Source organism: Motacilla alba, chromosome 17 (genome assembly GCF_015832195.1).
Source record: "Motacilla alba alba isolate MOTALB_02 chromosome 17, Motacilla_alba_V1.0_pri, whole genome shotgun sequence".
NCBI classification, from domain to species: domain Eukaryota; kingdom Metazoa; phylum Chordata; class Aves; order Passeriformes; family Motacillidae; genus Motacilla; species Motacilla alba.
The window spans coordinates 1,078,061-1,100,389 of record NC_052032.1 but is presented as its reverse complement, the minus strand read 5'-3'; the positions used below and the strand labels follow the sequence as shown (position 1 = coordinate 1,100,389).

General features: G+C 48.9%; 2 protein-coding genes across 12 annotated transcripts in view; one reads left to right on the top strand and one right to left on the bottom strand.

Annotated features, from left to right (window-relative positions):
- Positions 1-6,938: 6,938 nt before the first annotated feature.
- LOC119709234 (proline-rich protein HaeIII subfamily 1-like) lies at positions 6,939-7,589 on the bottom strand. The gene has a single exon (XM_038156711.1). The coding sequence runs from the start codon at positions 7,587-7,589 to the stop codon at positions 6,939-6,941; it is 651 nt and encodes a 216-aa protein (XP_038012639.1).
- The window catches only part of ZNF618 (zinc finger protein 618), a 147,222-nt gene continuing 132,036 nt past the window's right edge, over positions 7,144-22,329 (top strand). For 7 of the 11 annotated variants that reach the window (XM_038156726.1, XM_038156729.1, XM_038156724.1 and 4 more), the window contains exon 1: positions 7,146-7,629. In XM_038156726.1, the coding sequence (XP_038012654.1) occupies positions 7,588-7,629 (42 nt within the window). In that variant the 5' untranslated portion in view covers positions 7,146-7,587. Of the gene's footprint in view, positions 7,630-22,329 lie in introns of all 11 variants that reach the window. The other 4 variants (XM_038156725.1, XM_038156721.1, XM_038156730.1 and 1 more) reach the window with 2 other exon arrangements.

Here is a 22,329-nt window from a genome sequence, read left to right as displayed (position 1 = left end):
TTACAAATGACAGCGTGTTGCATTTTGGTCAGGCTCTTTGTCTTGCCCGAGCCCAGGGAAGTTTGTGGGGTGGTTTTGGGGTGATGCTGTCTGCGGTGGGGCGGCTCAAAGGGCTCTCCTGGCGAGTGTCTGGCAGGGACACATTACTCACACGCAGGGAAGCTGGGAGTGCATGGTTTGGGAGTGCAAATAAAATTAATCACACCACTCAGTCATGAATTATTTAGTATATTCTGTTTGTGATGCTGACAAACAGCCAGGAAATCTTTCTCTTCTTCATCCTCCCATCCCATGGCCCACACGGGATGAACTAAAGGGGTTATAATGAATTTAATAGACAAGTTTATGCTTGTTAGTCAACCCATGGCTTGTAGACCAACTCTCCCATGTGTGTGGCTGCTTCCTGTTGCTCCAGAGCAGCTACAACCCTCCCAAGCTCCCTGCTCCGTGAGGCTTCACCCCAGCAGAGCAGTGTGAGAGCCCCAGTGACATGGGACCATGAGGGCTGGAAGGGAGGCAAATCCTTATGGGAAACTGAAGGAAAACCCTGCAAATGAGCCTTGCTTAATAAACTTCCAGTTAGCAAGTGTAATCTCGTAAGAGACCATTGTCAAATACTGCCAGTGAAATTTATACGTAAGATTTCCATGAGTATTAATTACACAGGAAGGTTGCAGGGTCTCCATTACTCTGCTAATAGGATCTTCAGGAAAAAAAAGACAGGTCTGCCACAATGTATTAGATTTGTTAAAGAACCAATTTTTAATTAGTTTGAACTGATAAGTTAATTAATGAATTTGCAAATACATACCCAGGACATGTATTCCACACTCCACACTGGATGCTGGGATTTTGCAGGGAGTACTCTTTAACGAAGGGATTGTGTGCCTGCCTGAAGTGCAGAATTCAGCAGAGCCACACTATGGATCCCTAAATAGTGATTTCCATAATTACACAATTAAAGCAGAAAGACTCAATTTAAGGCATGCAAATATTCTTAATTCTGCTCTGCCATGCCACCGTAAAGAAGAGACAGATGAATCTGATTATGGGTCCAGAAAGCTACAATTCTTCTCTAATACTGAGCTGACAGTTGCCTGTTAAGGCAGAGCCGAGTCAGGATTTCCTCAGCAAACTGCCTGCACTTCTCCTAAGTACAACTTTAACTTCCCATTTCTTCCCTTTATACTGCTTAGCATGGGGATAACTGCAAATCACTTTAATCTAATTTACCCCAAAATAGTGATGATACATCTCTCAGTATAAACTACTTCTTAACATAACATCTCTCTAGGAGTATCAAAACCACATATGATTTTTTCAATTAAAGCAGAAACTCAACCTTTTCTGTCTAAGGAATGCTTTGTTATCTTTTTCTAAGCTTACAGCACCTGATATGTGGATAAAAAATCCGTCTGGGGATTTTCAACTAAATCTATTATTTAAATTCCATTTATTAAGGTTCTTTGCTTCCGTGTCGGAATTTTCTTGGACACCTTTTTCCTGGCAAACACAACTGTGGGCATGATGCACAGCCTGAGCTGTACCCAAGCACACAGCCCTGCCTCACTTGCCAGCCCGGAACGTCCCCGAGGCTTCTCAGACAGGCTGGGACAGCACTCAGGGGCTTCTTCCTCCCGATGTTCTCCCTCAGTCCAGCGTGTATTCCTCTGATACAAGAAAGCAGAGCTGCACAAGCTCTGCTAACAGCTCCAGCATCCCAATATCGCCTCCAGTGTGGCCCCGGGGAGGGCAGGGGAGCTCCAAGCATCCTCCTGCCATAAAGGCAGGTGGCCAAACAATTGCAGCTGCAACCCCCCCAGTGAACCCACAAGTGGGGATCTGCTGCCTTGCACCTCCAGGTAGAATCCTAGAATGGTTTGGCCTGGAAAGGACCTGAAAGCCCATCCAGTGCCACCCCTGCCATGGCAGAGACACCTTCCACTGTCCCAGGCTGCTCCAAGCCCCGTCCAGCCTGGCCTTGGGCACTGCCAGAGATCCAGGGGCAGCCACAGCTGCTCTGGGCACCCTGTGCCAGGGCCTGCCCACCCTGCCAGGGAACAATTCCTAATTCCCAATATCCCATCCATCCCTGCCCTCTGGCTCTGGGAAGCCATTCCCTGTGGCCTGTCCCTCCATCCCTTGTCCCCAGTCCCCCTCCAACTCTCCTGGAGCCCCTTCAGGCATTGGAAGATGCTCTAGAGTAAAGGCAGGGTAGATTCTAACACTGGGAGGTGGCCATTTCATTATTTGTTGGAGGTAGAAGGAAGCTCTTTGTTGTAGCAATAAACCTCTCCCTGTCAGCAGAAATGTGTTGTGTGGTCATTAAAGAGTGGGGAACAGGTGTCCCATGGTTTGGGTTTTTATTGCTTTGTAGTTTGCTCTGGAGAGTGTCATGTTTATACAATCCTAATGCTTTAAAACCAAAGGTTTCTTGTTTTATATAGGTAAAATACACACTCACATGCTTGTAAATGCTCCCACACCCTGGCATTTGCTCCTGAAATTCAGCTGCATCCTGAGCCCTGCACAGCTCCAGCCTCTTCACCAAGCACCCAGAGCAGAAGGAGCAAAGCCCCACCTGCATCCCAACTCACACCATTACTTCACAGTCAGAGGCACGAGCTCTTCCTGGAATTTCCCCAGGACATGGCTTTATTGGCATCACCCAAACAGAGCCCATCCCAACGACTCAGCCACTGAGATTTCTGACAAGGCTTTGATGCAATTTAAGGACTCATTAATCATTGTGCAGGGAAAAGCTTTGTACCTGAATCTGAATGTTTTTGGAGCTCCTGTGGTCCACAGTTGGTTTTCAGTGCATTCAGTCCATTGCAGAGATCCCCAGTCTGTGCTGCAGCTCACACTGGTGCAGATTCTTTCGAGAGCTCAGGGTGCCCACGGTCCCAGCAAAGGAGGGGACGAAAGTGACAACAGCTGGAAAAGGAAGGAGCAGCTCAGTGCTGACAAGAACAAATACAATCCAGCACTTCCTTTCTGTATAACCATTGGCAAACACTTCTGATGAGCTTTAATGCCTCAGAGCGAAGCAAACAGACGGTGACGGGGTCAGGAAGAGTGAAGTGGGGATTTATTTTTTTCTGCTGGTCTCACAAATATCTTTGCAGATAGAAGTGATTATAAATAGTCCTTTGGCCATTTCCTGACCGTGGTTTGCTGACTCTTCCTTATTTATAGCAGTGATGAGAAGTGTTCAGCGTTTTGCCCCAGCACGGGGTTCAACTTCAGCATTTCGGGCACAGATTCCAAACTTCAGAATGAGCACTGGATCAGAGGGAACCCCACATCCCTCAGAGATAACCTTGGCCCAGATGACTGAATGCTGGGATGGATGAAGGGGATTGTGAGCCCTAGATTTACTTAGGAAGACTGCTACCAATAATTTCCTTCTCCAGACTATTGAGCACAAATCCCATAGAGAGGCTCCTCACTGGAATCAACACAAGTGCCTTATGCAGAATCCTCATCACCTCACTGGGCTTTGTCTCCTCCTTTTTATCTTTGTCCTCAGGTAAGCTTTCATAGAATCATAAAATCTCCTGAGCTGGAAGGGACCAAGGATCATCAATCCAACCCCTGTCCCTGCCCAGACCCCCCAGCAACCCCACCCTGGGCATCCCTGGCAGCGCTGGCCAAAGGCTCCTGGAGCTCTGGCAGCCTCGGGGCCGTGCCCATTCCCTGGGGAGCCTGGGCAGTGCCAGCACCCTCTGGGGGAAGAACCTTTTCCTAATATCCAACCTAAATCTCCCCACTTTTCCAAAATGGAGTTAGCTGTGGACTGTAATGCCCTTCCAGGGGCTAAGTGACATCTCCTCCTGACTCATTTGCCCAAAAGCCTGTCCCTGCTACCACCATCCCTGATCCCACAGCTTGAGCAGAAGTCCAGGCTACAGCAAGCAAACTCCAGGACACTCCATCACCTTGGGCTGGATGCTGTGCAGCCTTTGACACTCACACAGAGCAGCAACTGTTAGTGCTGCCTGCCTTACAAACAACCTATGGGAAATACAGGAGAATACAGCACAGTAAAAGATTCTCAAGCCTGCAGAACCAGCCCTTGCATGTACGTGCATTGTCACGATCTTTAATCATATTATCACTTAGGATTACTGCAGCCAGGACACCCTTACCAACTCACGGCAGGTGGGTGTCCTACAAGGATGGCATTCCGAGTCTGAGATGGGTACAGAGCTTCCCTGGGAAGGTGAAAGCATTGCTGCTGCTTCATCTCAAGGGTAGGAAAGGAGGGAGAAGGCACTGACTTATCTCTGGCAAGCCCAGTGCCATGCAGATGCTGATGTCCCAGGAGGAATTCAACCTTTTCAGGCTGGGAATCCCACAGAGGTGTGAGCACCACTGTCCTCTCTGCCTGCAGACACCAGAAACTGGAGAAAGAAAAGTGATTGACCTTTCTTGGAAAGCGTGGTCTGAAATGTGGTCTGGAGAGCTCCTGGCTGCAATGGGCCTTTCAGTTGCTGTTACCCAGGAAAGGTCTGAGGGCACTTCAAAATAAGGATGTGGGTTTTCAGGCTTTGGTCACTGATCATGAGGAAGTTTTGAGAGACAAAGCCAAAATTTGGTACCAGTCAGGACAGAAGAGCCCAGTGGATGCTATCGGAGCGGCAAGACTAAAACATCTGTCCCAAATAGATCACCTCATCAGAACGGACTTCAGCCTCAGTGACCTGATGGGTATCTCACCCTGCCAGGAATAAAACATGCTTGGAATTTCTGAGACCTAATCCATAGAAATTTCCTAATCAAGGATTTCTTGACTTGCAGAATTTCTGCATTGGACCTCACCCCATTGGAGGAGAAGAGGCTGTCCCTCAGGCAGAAGGGGTCACCAGTGATGGTGTTTGTTGTGTCTAAACAGCATGAAATCAGCAGCAGGAACACAGGTGGATTCTAAGGGCTGGTTGCACAAAGCCAGGACCAACCAGCAGCCAAATCCTTCAGGAGGGAGGTTTTGAACTCTGAGATCAGACCCAGAACTGGGAACTCTCCCCTGTGGACCCCCAACCCCTCCACCCAGAGGGACATCTGTGTTTGCTGAGTAGTCAAAGCAGACTGCAAAGCCATTGCAAAAACACGCATAACATAGATCTGGTTGGGGTCTCTGTGAGTTTCACCGTTGGCACTCCTTTTCTGCATCTATTCTGTCTCCATCACCAGAAGAAATGGGAGGTTTGGGCTGAGGAAGCTTGGACAGCTCAAACATTGTCCTTCCAGAGGGAAGAGGGTCCCCAAAAGAAGAGGAAAGTATGATTTATCCACATGGTTTGTGGACACAGGAAGCAGGAGGCTTCTCCATGTTACAAATGGATCAAATGGAAGCAAAACAGGGTCAGGCTCAAAGCGAGGTGACGAATGGTTGGCCAAGTCACCATGAGCTGTGATGGGTTCTTCAGTGCTGAAGATGCTTCAAAGCACCCAGGGATGGCTTGAAATGCACCCTCAGCCACCAGGGACACAAGGGGGCAGGCATCTTTTATCTCCAGGCTTTGGCTTTTTTGGAGGTCAGTGAGAGGGTTTCCAAAGACAAAGGGATGTTGAGGGTATCTCCAAGCTTCTCCTCATCCTGCAAACTCTGTGTCAAAACGGCATTTTCCCCCAAACCCTCCTCAAACATTTGTTAAACACCAAATTTTGCTATAGTCTGCTCCACAGGGGATTCCTTCTGGCTGCGCTTCATGCCAGCGCTGGGCCTGAAACCTCGGGAGTGGTTTCTGCTTCTTGATTTCCCACATCCCTTCTAAGCTCATTTGGAAAATATCTCCCCTTGCCCAACGTCTCCACCAATTCCCCTGCCCCTTTGGGTTTTTTTTAGCTCTGTAATTACATTATCTGACTGTACAGTGATTTGGAATGAAATCTGCATAAAAGATATTAAGAAAAATAAATCTGTGTTTTGCAATATCTTTGAAGTTATCTTTAGGCTGGGCAACAGGAGCAAAATCAGCATTTGGCTTTCTACAAATCCTTGTTTTTGTGGAGCTCTTGGGAAAGATGGTTTCATGGGCTGGGGCAGGAAAATTCACAAGTTCAGATTATTTTATTAATACTATTAATAACTATTTTTGGCACTGCTTCACAAGGAAGAAAATACCAGGTATGTATGAGGTGTAATTATGTTTACAGATAATGCTGTGTTCTTTCCTGGAGAAGAAAAGCACTGATTTTTTTCCCCCCCTTTTTTTGGAGGAAATTAACGAACTTTGCTGATGAAATTAACCAAGTTTGCTGGACAGCAATGAGCGTTGTGAGCATGTGTGAGGAACAGCTCTTTGTGGAGGGACAGGGTGTCGGGGTGAGTTTTGTGTGAGGGTAGAGAAAGGCGTTCCCCTGTTTTGTGTTGTGGCAAAACAACTCTCAAACATGGGGGGACCAAGAGCTGGGAGCTTCATGGCTAGAAGGACGGGGTGATTTCAGCCCGGGGTATGCTGTGGGGGGAAGAAAGTTGGGGGAGAGGAGGCAGGGGTGATGCTGCCCAAGCCATTCGGACAATCATGAAATCACAGACCTTCCTCAGATGGAAGAAATCAACAAGGATCATCGAGTCCAGCTCCTGGCCCTGCCCAGACCCCCCAGCAACCCCACCCTGGGCATCCCTGGCAGCGCTGGCCAAAGGCTCCTGGAGCTCTGGCAGCCTCGGGGCCGTGCCCATTCCCTGGGGAGCCTGGGCAGTGCCAGCACCCTCTGGGGGAAGAACCTTGCCCTGAGCTCCAGCCTGACCCTCCCTGACACAGCTCCAGCGGTTTCCTCGTGTCTCTTCTGGCGGGCCATCTGTCCCCTCTCACCCCGCATTCCCTCGGATGCCGCTTCGTCCCTAGACCCTTCCCCACGTGCTCATTGAGGTGTATGAGGGCTACGAGGCCGGGGGAAGCCGTGCGGGACCCGGGCTCTCCCCGCCGCTCTCACCCGCCGGGCTCTCGCCCCTTGCCTGAGCCGGAGGCCACCGCGCCGCCCGGGGGCTTCTCCCCGCGCTGGGCCGGGGTCCGGAGCCCGCACCCCGCCCCACACACGCACAGCCCCACCGCGGGACACCTCCTGGGGGGCGCCGCGGCGCGGAGCGGCCCCACGGCGCCGAGCGGCCCCGCGCGCGCCGGGCCGGGCCGGGCCGGGTCGGGCTGCGCGGTGCCCGGCGCGGGGGCGGAGGGCAGCGCGGGGCCGGCCGGGCGGCGGGGCTCCCGCGCCGGGCCAGACTCAGCCCCTTTCTCCCGGCGCCGCCGGCTGCGAGCGCGCTGCGGCTGGAGCTGCCCCCAGAGCGGCTCGTGATGGCGGCGGCGCGGGCTCGGCAGCGGGAGGCGCCCGCCCAGCCCTGCGCGCCGCGCCGCTAGCGGCAGCGCCCGTGCCCGCGGCGGCCGCCCCGGCCCATGCCCCGGGGGGAAGGGGGGCTGCAGCAGCCCGGCGAGCCGCCCACCCGCGCAGCGGGGGCATCGCCCCCACTCGCCGCTCCTGGGAGGGCGGAAAGGAGGCAGCGGCGGCGGTAGCGGCGGCTTTGTGCGCGGCGGGCGGATCGCAGGCCGCGGCGGCGCGGGGCTCGCCTGCTCCCGCCCCAGCCCCATGAACCAGCCGGACGGCTCCGCTCCGGCGGCGGCAGCGCAGGTACGCGGCGGCCGGGCGGCGTGTCCCCGGGGGGAGGCGGAGGGAGCGGGGAGGAAGGGAACGGAAGGGAAGGGAAGGAGGGAGGGCGGCAGCCGCAGCCGCCCCGTCGCGGAGCCCCGGCGGCGCTTTGGCGCAGTGCGCGGGGGCAGCGCCGGCAGGGGCTCCTCGGAGCCCGCGGTGCCGGAGCCCGCGGCCGCTCGGACCGGGCGGTAAACAAAGCGGAGCTCAGCAGCCATGTCGGGGACGAGCCGCCCCTCGGCCCGGCCCGGCCCCGCACCCCGGCCCGGCCCGGCCCGGCCCCGCCGCGCTCCGCGCCCCGCGCCCCTTCCCGGCCCTTTCTCTTTTTCTTTTCCTTCTTTCTTTTTTTTTTTTTTTTTCATTCTTTTTTTTTTTTAATTTTTTTTTCCTCCTTCTCTTAATTTTTCCTCCGGAACGTTTTGGTTTTTTCCCCCCCATTTTTTTCCATTAAAACGACGCCACCTAGAGGAGACTATTTCGTAAATAAAAAAAAAAATTAAAATTGGAAAAAAAAAAAAGGAAATATTCTGCTATTTCTAATATTTTTCCCATAAAGTTGGGGCCGGATCCCCCATGTTGGGATTCCTCCGGCAGCATCTGCAGCGCCCCGCAAATTTCGCGTGTGTCCCTTTGGAGCCAAAGCCCAGCTCATGGAAATGAAAATTAAACAGGAATTTGAATGAATTCAGGTTTTTCTCCCCTCCACCCCCATTTTCTGGAGAAAAACGGAGCCTGGGAGCAGCAGAGTGCTGGGAAAGGAAAGTGAGTCAAGTTTTTGGTGGGCCCCCCCGGGTGAGCTGCAGGGAGGGATTAGTTTGGGAAAGTGGGAGAATTGCTGTTCCGGAGCAATTAGGAATTGGGCTTCATTGTAATTTTGAACTTGTACAGCAAGCTCTGCCAAAGCTCAGGGTTCATTTTTTTTTTCTTCCTTTTTGCTGCAGTGCTTAAAGTTATTTTGTTTGAAATGAGGAGTTTTGCAGGAAAATGAAGAACCCAGAAAATTTGCTGTGGACACACCCAATTTTTTTTTTTTTTTTTTTTTTTTTTTTTTTTTTTTTTTGTGATTTTGGATTTCATGCAAAACTGCTGTTAAACAATGAGGTTCTAAACGCAGTCCAAGAAAGCACGAGGACAAGCAAAATTAAGAGTCGAATGTCAGTTTTAGTTTAGAATTTCTTGGCTTTTTGGATGGTTTCTCCTGGCACAATTAAAAGAGTTTCCAGCATTTAATTTCCTACTTCTTTTGTAGAGAAGAAAATTTCCATACTATGGTTTTTAGGGGTTTTTTTCCCTTCTTTTTTAAACACACTGTAATAACTCTATGTCCTATGGCTCACATAAATCTAATATTTACACAGGTTTATTATAAGGTCCGCCATGATATTATGAATATGCATAATTAACAATATTGTGAAAAAATAATTGCAGATTTTGTGATTTTCCTTTTTTTTCAAACTGAAGTGCCTTTAAAGGGATTAGCCATGATATTTTTCACAATTTCAAAATCCTTTTTCTCCTTGACTGTTAAAGCCTTGCTGGAGTTTGAATTGAAAATTTTTTTTTTCATTATTATTTTTGGTGGTGTTTTTCTTAATTGTTTTGTTTGTTTGTTTGTTTTAAATGCTGTCCTATCCCTATTATTTTGCTGTTGCAGAGTGCCTGTGAGTTCTGGACTGTGCACACACTGGTTTATTATTGTAGGGTTGCCCTTGAATACTGGGGTCTTGGTATTGATCTTTTTAAAAATAAATAACAAAAGAGCACTGAAACATGCATTGTTTCAAGAAAAAAAGCAATCTAGGAGAGCTACATGGCCTTTCCACCCAAAAGTGGGGGAGGGAGAGGAAGGGAAAGATTAGGTCAACATTGAGTTTTACCAACCTTGACACAGTATCCTCTCTAAAATGGGGACAAAATAGCAAGATGGCTGGCTCCACAGCTGCAGCACTTTGGATTTTTTTTTCTTTTTCGAAAAAAAGCATTTTTAAATTTTAAACTCCAAAGTGAGTTTCTGGAGCTGCTGGGCACCCACCAGCAAAGGCTGAAATCTGGGTGCTGCACAAAATAAAATTAAATTTCAAACCAGAATGAATTTTTAATTTTGAATCTCAAACCCCTGAAAAGTTTGGTTTTTTGGTTTTGGTTTTTTTTTTTTTTTTTTAATTTTTTTGTTTTGATTTTCTGTTCCCTGTAATTTGATATTTGATGGAAATCAGAAAGGAGTGGCTGGTGATTTCAGGGTTCGGGGGCTGTTTTCACTTTTCTCCCCTTTATTTGTTTCATGTTTTGAGTTTTTCAAAGTGGGGGGGGAAATGGAAAAAATTTCCAAAGCAGGATAACTCTTGCGTGGAGGAAGAAATACTCCGAATTGTCAACTCCATATTTTTATTTTTGCATTTATTTGCCCCCTGCCCCCCCGAAGGGGACCCACCCTCTTCCTGAATCTCTTTTTTAGCAAATAATGGAGCGGGAGGCCAGTGCCAGCCCGGCAGTGGTGCAGTTAGGGCTGGGTGGCACATCTGGGTAAAAATTACACACAATGCTCCAAATTGGATTAAACAATCCTGGAGAATATTTTATTCACGGGTTCATCCAGGAAGCTGTAGCCTGGTGGCTTTTCCATATTCTTACCCTCCAAGAATTCCCTTCCTTGAGCTGCACCCCAGAACTTTTATTACAATATCATTGTACCCCAAGAAACTGTTTAGCTGTATTTTTTTTTTTTTTAAGGTTTTGTACATTTTTTTCTCGTGTGAATTAGACCTTTTGATGCTGCTTTTCCTTTGCCCTGCCGCACTCCCAGAGATGTGTGGAGCATCCCCGGGGATTTGGGATTTGGGGGAGGGACGCACTGATGGGTGCTGCATTTTAATTAGAATTAATGACCAAGCCTCAGTTCTGGGGTCATAGTACCAACTGTGGCAATGATGCTTTTGAGTTTCTCCTGAAGCAGAGGGGTTGAAGCTGGGGAGGCCTGGGCTGGAGGTGTTCTCAGCTGTGCTGGGATGCTGGGGGTGCTGTGTGTTCTCTGCAGCGCTGGGGGCGAGGCCGTGTCCTCCTGCACGGGGATGCTGTGGGAACTGCAACCTTTCCCATCTTTAACTCCCTGGGGAGCTGCAGCTTTCCAGCACCAGCTCCTGCTGCTGGCGTTGTAATAGGTCTGAATCTCACCTTTCTGCCTGTCCTTCCAGCACAAACCTGCTCCTGCCTGGAAAAGATTTCATCATTTTTCATTGCAGTCTGCCTTCAGGGGGATTTTTTTTCCTTTTTTTTTTTTTTTCTTTTGGAAAGTTGATCAATATTTTATCCTTTTCAAAATTGCTGTTGGCAGCCTGGAAGGGGAAGGGGAGGGAGGGAGCTCAGCTGAGTGATACCAACAGATTTCTTGTGACATAACTGAAATGTATTTTTTAAAAAAGAAAAATTTCCAGGACCTCATTTTCAGTGACATATTTTCATCCCAGAATGAAAACAGACATAATATTATTAAAGTAGTAGATAATATTTATACAAATGCCATATAAAACCTTGGGAGGTTATTGCCTGGCTCCAGGATAATTTAAATATATATCACTGCCATAATGCAACGCTGGGAATAGTTCAGTTCATGGGTGCAGTCACATGGCCCCGGTGATGCACAGTCAGGTTTGCAATTATGCAAGTGCAGGAGTGAAATTAGAGTGGAATTAGTGTTCTAAAAATTGGATTAATTTAATTTTAATTTTATTTTGCAGGGGAGAGGGTTGAAACCTGCTCTACGAGTCATGCTGATACAGAGTCAGGATTTGTGCCTACTGTGCCAGGGCAGGTCAGGCTGGAGCTCAGGGCAAGGTTCTTCCCCCAGAGGGTGCTGGCACTGCCCAGGCTCCCCAGGGAATGGGCACGGCCCCGAGGCTGCCAGAGCTCCAGGAGCCTTTGGCCAGCGCTGCCAGGGATGCCCAGGGTGGGGTTGCTGGGGGGTCTGGGCAGGGCAGGGGCTGGGCTGGGTGATCCTGGTGGGTCCCTTCCAGCTCAGGATATTCTGTGGATCAATAATTCTTTGGATGCTGTGCCTGTTCAAGGATTTCGACCTTCCCACCATGGCATGGCAGGACTCGATACAAGGTCCCTGATGCTGCTCCTGGATGTGGTCCCCCTGGCACAGCCTCCCCTGGCACAGCCCCCCCTGGCACAGCCCCCCTGGCACAGCCATGGACAGGTCCTGCGGGGCCACGCTGGCTCTGGGTGCGTGGCAGTGTCGGTTCCCTGGCACTGCCCATGGAGCCCCTGGTGGCCTCTGCTTGAGCATCCTCAGCTTGAGCATAGCTCAGATTTTGGGGGTGGCACAGGGGGGTGTGCCAGCCAGCCCAGGGTGCTGTGGGATAAGGGTGTGCAGAAGTGTGGCACATCCCAAGGGTTTTCCCCCGTTCTCTGTGGGTGCTACCCTGGGCTCTGTGCTTGCTCCAGTCCATGCTTGGATCCCTGCAGGTGGTTATTTATGTGCTGGGAGCTGTAAAACAAACAAGGGTGGTCCTGCAGGTGTGGGGAGCCACCCCAAAATGTGAGTTTTGTCAGAGGTTTGCCAGTTCAGGCACTGTTTGTACATCATATACCAAGTGGGATGAGGGGAAGAGGTGCCTGGGCAGGGGCTGCCAGTGCTGCTGGAGGCTGTGCATGTTCTTGGTAAGGGAAGTGGGGAATGGCCCCTGGGGATATTTATTTCTTGCAATTTCCACATTTCTGTGCATCCAGCATTGTGCATATTTGGAATTTCACATTTACGGATTCCAATTGGCCATACCATGTTTTCTGGGGAAGAAGTTTCTAATTTTTAAAGGTCTTTTATGGATTAATTGCTAGTCATCTGCCTCCTTTTTGCTTTTGTTTGGTTCCTTGAATGTCTCTTGATTATTTTGTACTATGTGATGCCAATTTAGTGGTTAACTAGTATGCAAACTACATCTGGACGTGTTGACTTTGCATTAACAATCATTGATTTGTCTGGAGCAAGGGAATAGAAATGAATGCTGCTGTTTACCGTGGATAGTATATGAAAAATAACCATTTGCAATGTGCCTTTCATCAGGGGCACAGGGCTCTGGTGCAGCTTGTCACAGTGGCTCTGCCTCGTCACGTGAGAGCTGAATTTTGAAACCATGGCACCAGGAAAAGGGACTGGGGAAGGCAGGGGCTCCTGCTGTGTGGGGAAGGTGCCCTGTGTAGGAGCAGCTCCTGGTGACTTTGGTTAGCTCTGGTGACAGTGGGAGTGGAGTAAAATTGTAACAGAGAGGGAGTGGAAAAACATGAGTCTATGTAATACACAATATGTAACATATAATATACACCACATGTATAGAGCTTTTAGCATGGGAACATAACCAAGAGGATGCAGAATTTAATAATCAAAAATAATAAGCAGAAGGTTGAGTTGGTGCTGGCTTCAGCAACAGCTGTTTCTCCCCAAAACCCATGACTGCAGCTGTGTGCGGGGCTCTGGATGGAGCAGGGTTTGGTGCCTGCTGTCCCTGCCTGGCCGTGGGGAAGCTGGGATGTGACTCTGGCTGTTCAGGTGACCCTGGGATGTGGGAGGCATCGCTGCACACTTGTGTCTCCTCTGGAAGAGGGGAAAGGCTGAGCAGATGCTCTCTCTGCAGAGAAGGTCTCTTCCCAAGATGTGCTGAAGACATCAAAGCTGCCTTGCACTTGTTCCTTGGTGTTTCAAAGTACAGTCACAGTGGTCCCTTGGTTGAGCTTTGATGTTCAGACCTTGAGTCCATTGGATCCACTCATCCCTGGACCTTTTCTGCTGTCTCCTGCTAAGGGCTCTCGCTGCTGCTGGTGGGGCAGAATGCTCGGTGTCAGTGTCGGTCATCCTTTCCACACTGAAATTGCTTTGCTCGTGCTGGAACATGTGTGTCAGAGCCCAAATGATGGACACAGGTCATCTCCTGAAATGTGGGGTTTGTACTCCAGCACTACTGAGAGTGTAAATGCACAGGGAGGTGCTGGGCAATCTGCATGGTGGCTGAGTTACTTGGGTTTCACTTGTTGGATTCTCCTAAAGCGAGCAGTGGCAGAAAAAAGAGATTAAATCAAGAAAATTCTCCCCTGTGCTCATTGAAAGTGCTGAGAAGCTTTGTATTCTGAGTGGTGCATTTGGGCAAGGAGGCAGCATGGAGGGCACGAGCAGCGTGGCAGTGGCACAGGTAGATTAGAATCCATCCCTTTAATTAAACCTCCTCTGTACTCATGGAGAAGAGTTCTTGTGCTGTGTGCTTTCCAGATTTTTGGCAGTTGAGTGGCAGTTAGCTCTGGTTCACTGACCAGGCTGCGAGAGCTTGTGCTAGCACGCTGGGAGCTCTTGCTCCAGCTGGGATGCTGCCTGGGGCAGCCTGGGGAGCAGAGGCAGGTTTGGGGCACAGGGCATGTTCTGCCTGCCCTTGATGGGGTCAGACCAGCTGGACCCGCTGCCTGTGCCTCCCTGGGTGTGGCTGTGCCCGTGTGACCCTTGGCCAAGGCCACGGCAGAGTCCCACCCTGCCAGGTGGTGGGACTGACTTATGGTTGATGGAGCTGTGCTGCCTCTGGAGAAGGTGGAGGCCATGTGTCTCTTCTGGGGTGAAACTGCAGAGCCCTGCGTCAGCCTGGCATGGGCTGTCCCCATGGGAAGGGCCAAGGGTGGCCAAGCCTTGTGCTTTTTGGTGGTGGCAGCAGTGTCACCACACCAGTTCCTCTGCTAGAGCAGCTTTCCTTGGGAGTCCTTCCCTTTATTTCTCTCACCTGTATTTCCAAGGCACTCCAGTGTGTGCTTAGAAAGGTTTCTCTGCTGTACTGTACCTGCAAAGATTTAATTATGTAGGCAAGGCTTTCCTTGCTTGTGATTCCCAACACTCCTGCTTGTTTCATGTCTATATTTGGCTGTTGTAATGTGGAAAATAAGACTGTAAGTGGAGAAGTAAAGACTGGAGAATTTGCCTGCACTGATAAGGGGCTGACGAAGAGAAACATGAATGTCAGAGTGTGGAGCAGAGAGGAGCTGCTGGAGCCTGGAGGAGCTGCCATAGGTATTTGAGGGATCAATACCTGTACTGTGTTTGTGCATGTGGATGTGCCTGGGACACTCCTGGATGGAGTGAGGTTCTCGGGTGGGTCTGGGATGCTATGAGGGATATTGGGTCCATACTGTGCCTGGGCCAGGAACACAGGAGCTCTGTGGTGTTTTCTGCCCTGGTTTAGAAATCAGGGATGTTACCACACAAGGTTTGATATCTCAGCAACTGACAGAAGTGAGAACAGTCAGGTACGTCAGACTTTCCCACTGGCACTGAGCTGAGCCAGGCTGGATGGGCCAAATGTGCTCACATGCCAGTGCTGGTGTCCCCATGGCACCACTGTGTCTCCAGGCACTTCAAGGTTTAGTATTTGTTGTGATGTCATTTTACTAGATACACACAGGCAGCAGTAATCTTATGGAAGTTAGTTTTTTGCTCTGCGTGGGTGTAGGTATCCTTTCCTGCCTGAAAATAGCAGCAGAAGTCAGTTTTCAGAAGTTCAGTGTGCTTGCGTTGAAGGGCCGTCATTTACTGCTTCCAGTATGTTGAGAACAATTTTAGTGCAAGTATTTAATTGCTTTAGACCTATTTTTAGAAATATTAAACCTCAGTTTTCAGAACTGCAACCAAAGCCAGCAGCTCTGCTGGTGTGGGAGAGCCAGGAGGGGAACCTGGAGAAAAACCTGGAGCGACGTGGGCTGGCCCCACTGGGAGCAGGGCCAGGTCATGGGGTTCTGCAGAGCCTTTGGGATGCACACTTGAAATCGAGTTGTCTGTATTTTGGTGAGATTTTTTATTTTACTACTATTCTGTTTACTTGGTTTCATGAGGAGAGAATGAATGAATGAAACCCGTTTCCAGCAGATTTGTACAGTTTCTTGAGTTAAGTCTGCAGGCTGGTGGATGTAGCTGGGAGCATCCAGAGAACAGCGTGCAGGCAGCCCCAGTAGGGCTCTGGCTCGAAACCCAAGAATAGCTCCTGCTTTTCTGGGTGTAAATCTGTCACTTGAGGTCTGATGTGCCTTACTCTGTGGGCTGCAAATCCTGAGCTTTCACTGGCATTTGTGAGGTATTTGTGATTTTGAGGGTGGGAAGAGAGTTGTAAGAAGGCAGGATAATTATTGGCTGGGAATAAAACACCTTTTTGAATTTGTGCATGCATTTTGGAAACCTCTGTAGGGAAGGATGGCTGGATTTGGATCAGGCTGGTGGCAGGGGGATCTGAAAATCCCTTTGGGAATCACTGCGATTTCTCTTTGCAGTCAGAGGGTGCTGTTGAAGATGCTGAGGGGCAATGGCAGTGGCAGTGACACCAGGGGACAGGCTGAGACCTGGCCTTTGGTGGCTGTGGGGTTGCTGGTGGGACTGGCAGGACTGGAGTTGGACTTCACCAGGGAAGCAATTAATGAATGACCACCAGGAAGGTTGCCCTGGGGTGCGTTTTGACTTGGCTTCAGGGCATCTCTCTGTTTATGGTTAGTACTACTGGGGTCACAGCATATTAACTCCAAGGGAGGCATACTTTTACTTTCTTACGTGCCTTTATTTTAGAGGCCATTAAATTTGGCTGGTTGGTGATAACAGCAGACATTTCTGCTCCGTGGGGTTTGTTAGGATGTGCCAGAGACACAGCCTGGCAGGGGACCCGCTGTGCCTGGAGCTGGGGAGGGTGCTGGGTGAGAAATAAAAAATGTAAATGTAGCCAGAGAGCCACACTGCATCCTGAGGGGTCTGGGGCCCTGCTGCTGTGCTGCCCCTGGGACTGCTGGCAGATGCCAGGGGATGTGGGAGAGTCCCCTGGAACATTTATTGGAGAACAGCACCCCAGAGGGTGCTGGCACTGCCCAGGCTCCCCAGGGAATGGGCACGGCCCCGAGGCTGCCAGAGCTCCAGGAGCCTTTGGCCAGCGCTGCCAGGGATGCCCAGGGTGGGGTTGCTGGGGGGTCTGGGCAGGGCAGGGGCTGGGCTGGGTGATCCTGGTGGATTTCTTCCATCTCTGGATATTGTCTGTGATCCAAATGGAGGGAATAGCAGTGCCCTTTGTAAATGAGAAAAAAACCTCAAAATCAAGGTCCCTTTTCCTGAAATCTTGCATGTATCTAAATTTTTGGTAGGGTTTTTTTGGGTCTTTGTTTGTTTGTTTGCTTGTTTTGTTGTTGGGGTTTTTTTTCCTTTGTTTTTTTTCCCTATGTAATCTGATTTGGTTTAGTTGCCAGAAAGTAGATTTGCTGAGAGTGCTGCGTTTGCTTTTGGTTCCTGATAAGGTGGAGGAGCTAAGTCCCACGTTGTGGCTGTTTGTTTGTGTGAGTGGGAAATGTTTGTGCTTCCCTCCTTTGACAGGGAACTCCTGGCCGTCCTCCTGCAGCATAAACACTGCTTGTGATTGGAGTTCATTATGTGAGATTTAAAATGTATAAAATGAAATGTTCCTGTCTGCTTTAAGCAGACATATGTCTACGGTTTGCAAATTAACCTAATTAAATATATATGTAGAAATTTATGATATTCGGCTCCTAGCACAAGGTATGCAATTAGCATCCTTGCCAGCAAGGAATTTTCCATTTCTGTCTTGACTTTTCCCCATAGGAGATGTGGTTTGGGTTTTTTTAATTTTTTTATTTTTATTTTTAATCTTTAATCTCTAATTTTTGTTCTGCTTTGGAATTCACTTAGGGACGAGTCCTGTGGGGATTTAGGCTTGTGGTTAAATTTCCCTACAAGCACCTTTGACTGAAGTCAGTGAAACATTCCCTAATTCCTGGGCTCCAGCCTGTCCCTTTGCCTCTGCAGGACAGGAGGAGTTTGTTTTGTTAGGAGAATATCATGAGCAAAATAGCATTCTGGAGGAAAAAAATTGCATTTGAATATTTACATTTTTCAAGGCTCTTCCTTCCTCCCACCCAAAAATAGCAAAACAAAAATTATCTGTCTCCGCTTGATTTATGGAATTTTCAAGTGTTTGGCCAATGTTGTTTCCAAAACACCCCATCCCTCTACCTGAGCTGTCTCTATGGCAGGAGGGCCCTCACACAAGAAGTACAAATCCATTATTACAACCTCTCATTAAGCAATATTCTGGCACCAGGAATACTACTTTTAGTTCCTTTTCTGCCAAAGTGTTGGGTGTTTTTTTTTTTTAATATTTAAAGTTTGATCACGTTAGAATAGTTTTCTATATAAATAATAATTTGGTCTATTTTGCATATCAATAGTTGACTCCATTTTCTTCACAAAAAGCCTTTTTTTCCCCATAAACATCCCCACTGTTCCAGCCCAGAAGGTACTCTTTATTAGCCAAACCAACCAAGTCATGACGTTCCCAGCTCAGCTATTTTAATGATCCCACAAACCCAAAAAAGCAGTAGGAAATTTTTCAGAAGCAAACTGCAGAAACTTTTTCTTTTTTTCTTTTTGGGACATCATAAGTTTTCAACTTTCCAATTATTTTTGTTACATTTTTCCAAGCTTCAGGCTGTAAACTCAAAGAATTTGGAACTGCTTTTTCTTTCTGGAGATTATTTAGGGGTGTCAGAGGTGGCCCAGTGCTGGATGGAAGAGCTGAGGGCTCGGCAAACACGCTGCCTTCATTCCTAATTTCTGTGCAAGATCTGTTGATAATTCTGCATGGGCAAGGTGAGATGTTGGATCGGAACCATTTTCCCCCCTTAGACACCTCTACAAGTCCCTCCTCCTGTATTTTCCTTTGACTTTGCTGCACTGCTGTGTTTCCCATCTCTCTGTTTCAAGGCAGAGGGAATTCTGCTCTTAGCTTTGTCCCTTTGCAGAAGCTCTCTGCTCTCCCAGGTTGAGCTCCTTGGTGTCTCCTGCCCTCCCTGGGTGTTTCTGTGCCCTCTCCATTACAGGGATGCCTTTTCGAAGGCCATCAGCAGCTCTGATTTCCAGTTCTTCATCACCAGGTGTTGTGGGGTGACCAACTCCATCAATTAGAAGAAGAAAATGCTGTCGTAGGCTGGTTTTGGGGTTTCCTTGTGAGCCTGCAGCCTTGCCAGCTGTCCCATACTCAGGTCCTTTGTAGCTCCAGCTATGGGACACATGATTTACCGTCAGAGCTGTATTTTCCACTGCTTCAGGTGTTTCTTGCTCACCTCAGTGCTTTGCCCACTTTGGAGGCTCCTCGGATTTTGTCCCAGGATGTGCTGCAGCCCCTCGGGATGTGGATTTTCCATAGCCTGGCATTACCCACCACCAAGGCAATCATTTGGATAATTGCAGCATCTGCAATTTATTTAGGCAAATAGGGGACTGAAAAATATTTGCTTTCACTTGCTTGCGGGATTTATTTTTAGGGTTTAGCTTTGTGCTTTGGGAAGCAAAGCTGAGCCGTCCTGGTGTCCCTTTTCCCTGAGGTGCTCTTTGGGGCTGTTCTGGCCACCCTGTCCAGTGGAGTTTGCCTGGCTGCATCACCCTTCTTGCCCTTGTCTGCTCGGTGGTTTTGTTTTGCAGTCTCTCTGCAGGTGGGTCACCAGGGGCTGTGGGTGAAGCTTTATGCACGGGCACATTTCTGTCCGCGCCCATAATGAGTCGCTGGTGCCGTCAGAGGCCCTCAGCTGCTGCAGTGGTGCCCCCGTGCCTCCTGCCTTGCCTTGGTGAGTGCTGATGGCTCATTTGGCCACCTCGGTGTGGTGCAGGGGCTGCTTCCCCTGCGCTGTTCCCTCCCAAACCCCGCCCGGCGCTCGGAGCAGATGGCTGCGGGACCCCACTGTGATAATGAACTATTCCTGCCCTTTATTTTCCCTCTTTTAATCAGTGGTTAATCAATGAGGTGACTTCTTACTTCATCCTGTGCATGTCAAAGTGTTGTGAGCGCACTTGCCGCAAGAGCCCTCGCAGAGCAAACTCTTTTGGAAGCCTTTGGAAGTCTGGGTGCACCACGCCCTGTCCTACCTGCAACTGCCTCTTCCAGCAGGGCTCAGAACCCACTGACTTATGGCTGCAGGAACCAAAGTGACTCCAGTCCAGGAACCAGTGTTCCTTTCTAATCCATGGGAACACTGACTTTTAATTGTCCTGGATTTTGGTGTTTTTTGTTTTTTTTTTTTTTTAAATTACTGTTTATAGTAATTTTTCTGCCACAAAATTGAAGTTCTGCAGTTCCTTGAATCCTTTTGAAACAGTGGGGTCACATTCAGTGCTGTCTGGTTCATAGGTGGATAGCAGTGATTTTGGGGGTGCTGGGTGATTTTAATAGCTTAATGCCATTCAGACTTTTGGCTGGATGCTGTTGGGCCCTGGGGATTTTTAGTTTTTTGCTGTTAATTTTGCTAAGCAAGTCTGCAGCTTGTCTTAGAGACCCCACAGTCTGAGGCAGATGCTCCCCTCATTCCTCATGAAGGAAGAGTCCAGGAAGGGAAGTGCTGAGCCCTGTCACAAAGGAGCACTGGTGCAAAGAAGTTGAATTTTTATCCTATGGTTTTATCTTTCTTCAGTACTTGATTTATACCAGAATCTGTCAGATTTTGTTGCTTGTGTATTTGATTATTATTTTTTTTCCCTTCAGTGACCTGTTTCTCAAAATCTTTTTTTGGACTGACTTTTTTATGGCCTAAAGTGTAGCTTCCTTGAGTTTATGTTCTCCTAATTTGGATTTCTTTCTGATGGCATCTCTTTATTTCTAATGGCCTTTTCCACTCTGCTGTTAAACTATGATTTTTGTTTAACAAACCCCCTTTGGTAGGTGATAATCATCTCCCAAGTTTTCCACCTCACCTGCAAGGCCCTTTAGGTGCTCCATTAACACTTAACAAATTTTCCTGTTTATAGAATCCTGTGAGGAAAAGCTGAGAGAATTGGGATTGTTCAGCCTGGAAAAGAGAAGGCTTTGGGGTGACCTCACTGTGGCTTTCCAGGGAGCCTGCAAGAAACATGGAGAGAGATTCTTTACAAGGGATGGAGGGACAGGACACAGGGAATGGCTTCCCAGAGCCAGAGGGCAGGGCTGGATGGGATATTGGGAATTAGGAATTGTTCCCTGGCAGGGTGGGCAGGCCCTGGCACAGGGTGCCCAGAGCAGCTGGGGCTGCCCTGGATCCCTGGCAGTGTCCCAGGCCAGGCTGGACAGGGCTTGGAGCAGCCTGGGACAGTGGAAGGTGTCCCTGCTCATGACAGGGGTGGCACTGAATGGGCTTTAATATCACTTCCAACATAGTCCACTCTGGGATTCCCTGATGTGCCATGTCTGGGACACAGAATGGGGACAGAAGTACTGTGTGTGGGACCTTGAGCACCATTTCTGCATCCAACTGCCTTTCACATTTGCAAATCTCTATGGGATTGTCTGAATTCTCCTCTGACTGAAATTGTGTTTCCTGCCATGGCAGAGACCTGCAGCCTCTCTGCTGTTCCTTGGCATTTTGAGCATCCCTCTGTGCTCTGCTTTTCTGGGATGGGCTCCCAGTCCATCAGGGTTCTCTGCTACCTTCTGTCATAATAATCTTGTTTCATTTATTGGGCTGCACTTTGCTTCTCTGTCAACACAGCTCCATCATTCCCATGTAATTTGGATATGGATTGCAATGCCTTGAATCTTTTGTCTCCTACCTAAAATTTTATGAAGCTCTTCAGGGATACAGTACATTTATGACCTCATCAATAGAAAATGCTTCACTTACACTGGATGTTCCTGTTACTTTGATTTTCTCAGGCTTTAGTTTAAATAGGTTTTATATGCTGGCATCTGTTTTCACTTTGGTTTTGACGGTGTCTGGCTTACTCAGAGGGGCTCCCTTTGGCTCAGGCCCTCCTCAGCTCCCACCCTGCAGCCTGGTTGCAGGTGGGGCATGGTGAGATTTCACAGAAAGGTCCTGAGTTTCACTTTTTGAGGCTCTGCTGTCCTCTGTGCCATTTGCAGGCTTTTTTTAGCCAAGTATAGTCCCTGCCATGAAGCGAGAGCCATAGTCTGGGCTTAAAATTGGTCTCCTTGTAGGGTGAAGCTGGTGTAAGACAGGACCCTGAGCCCCCCTCTCCTGCGTCCCCTCCCTCCTTTGCAGCCTGAGCTCCTGTGAGCAGGGCAGCACCGTGCTGGTGAGAATTAAAACAGAATAAAAGGGAAAAAAAGGAATACGAAGAGGAAGAGATGACAGTTATCCTTGAGTTAGAAGTTATCAAGTGCAAAAAATGGATAAAGGAAGTTAAAAACACAAGGGGAAAAAAAATCTGTGACTGTCAGTGCAAGGAACAGTAAGAAAGTATTTGTATTAGGAACAAAAGAAATTCTAATAATGGTTTGTGTAGACTTATCACGGCTGAGGAAAGGTAAAATGCATAATAAAGCAGAAAAACTAGACATGTTTAATAAATATTGCTGTTCCCTATTTGTAAGGAGGAGGAATGATCCACTCTCAGCCCATGTGCACAGGGGCTGAGCAGGGCACGGGTTCCAGCTGCTCCTTGGGATGATGTTCCCTGGGCACTCCTGCTGGGTCTGCCCCTTGGGCTCCTGGAGGATTTGGATACTGTGAGAATTTTGCAGAGGATTTGGTGGTGCTGCTGTTGTGCTGCCTTGGCCTGGCCGGGGCGGGGACGGGAGCACAGGGGAGGAGTCAGTGGGAATGTCAGGCTGGGTTTGTTCTCCAGCAGAAGGGATGGAGGGAGTGTGTCCTGAGCTGGCCGAGTGCCTGATTTTGTGTCATTCC

Coding starts and splice junctions, on each gene's coding strand:
- LOC119709234 (XM_038156711.1), bottom strand. CDS start 7,589: ATGGGGCTGGGGCGGGAGCAGGCGAGCCCCGCGCCGCCGCGGCCTGCG.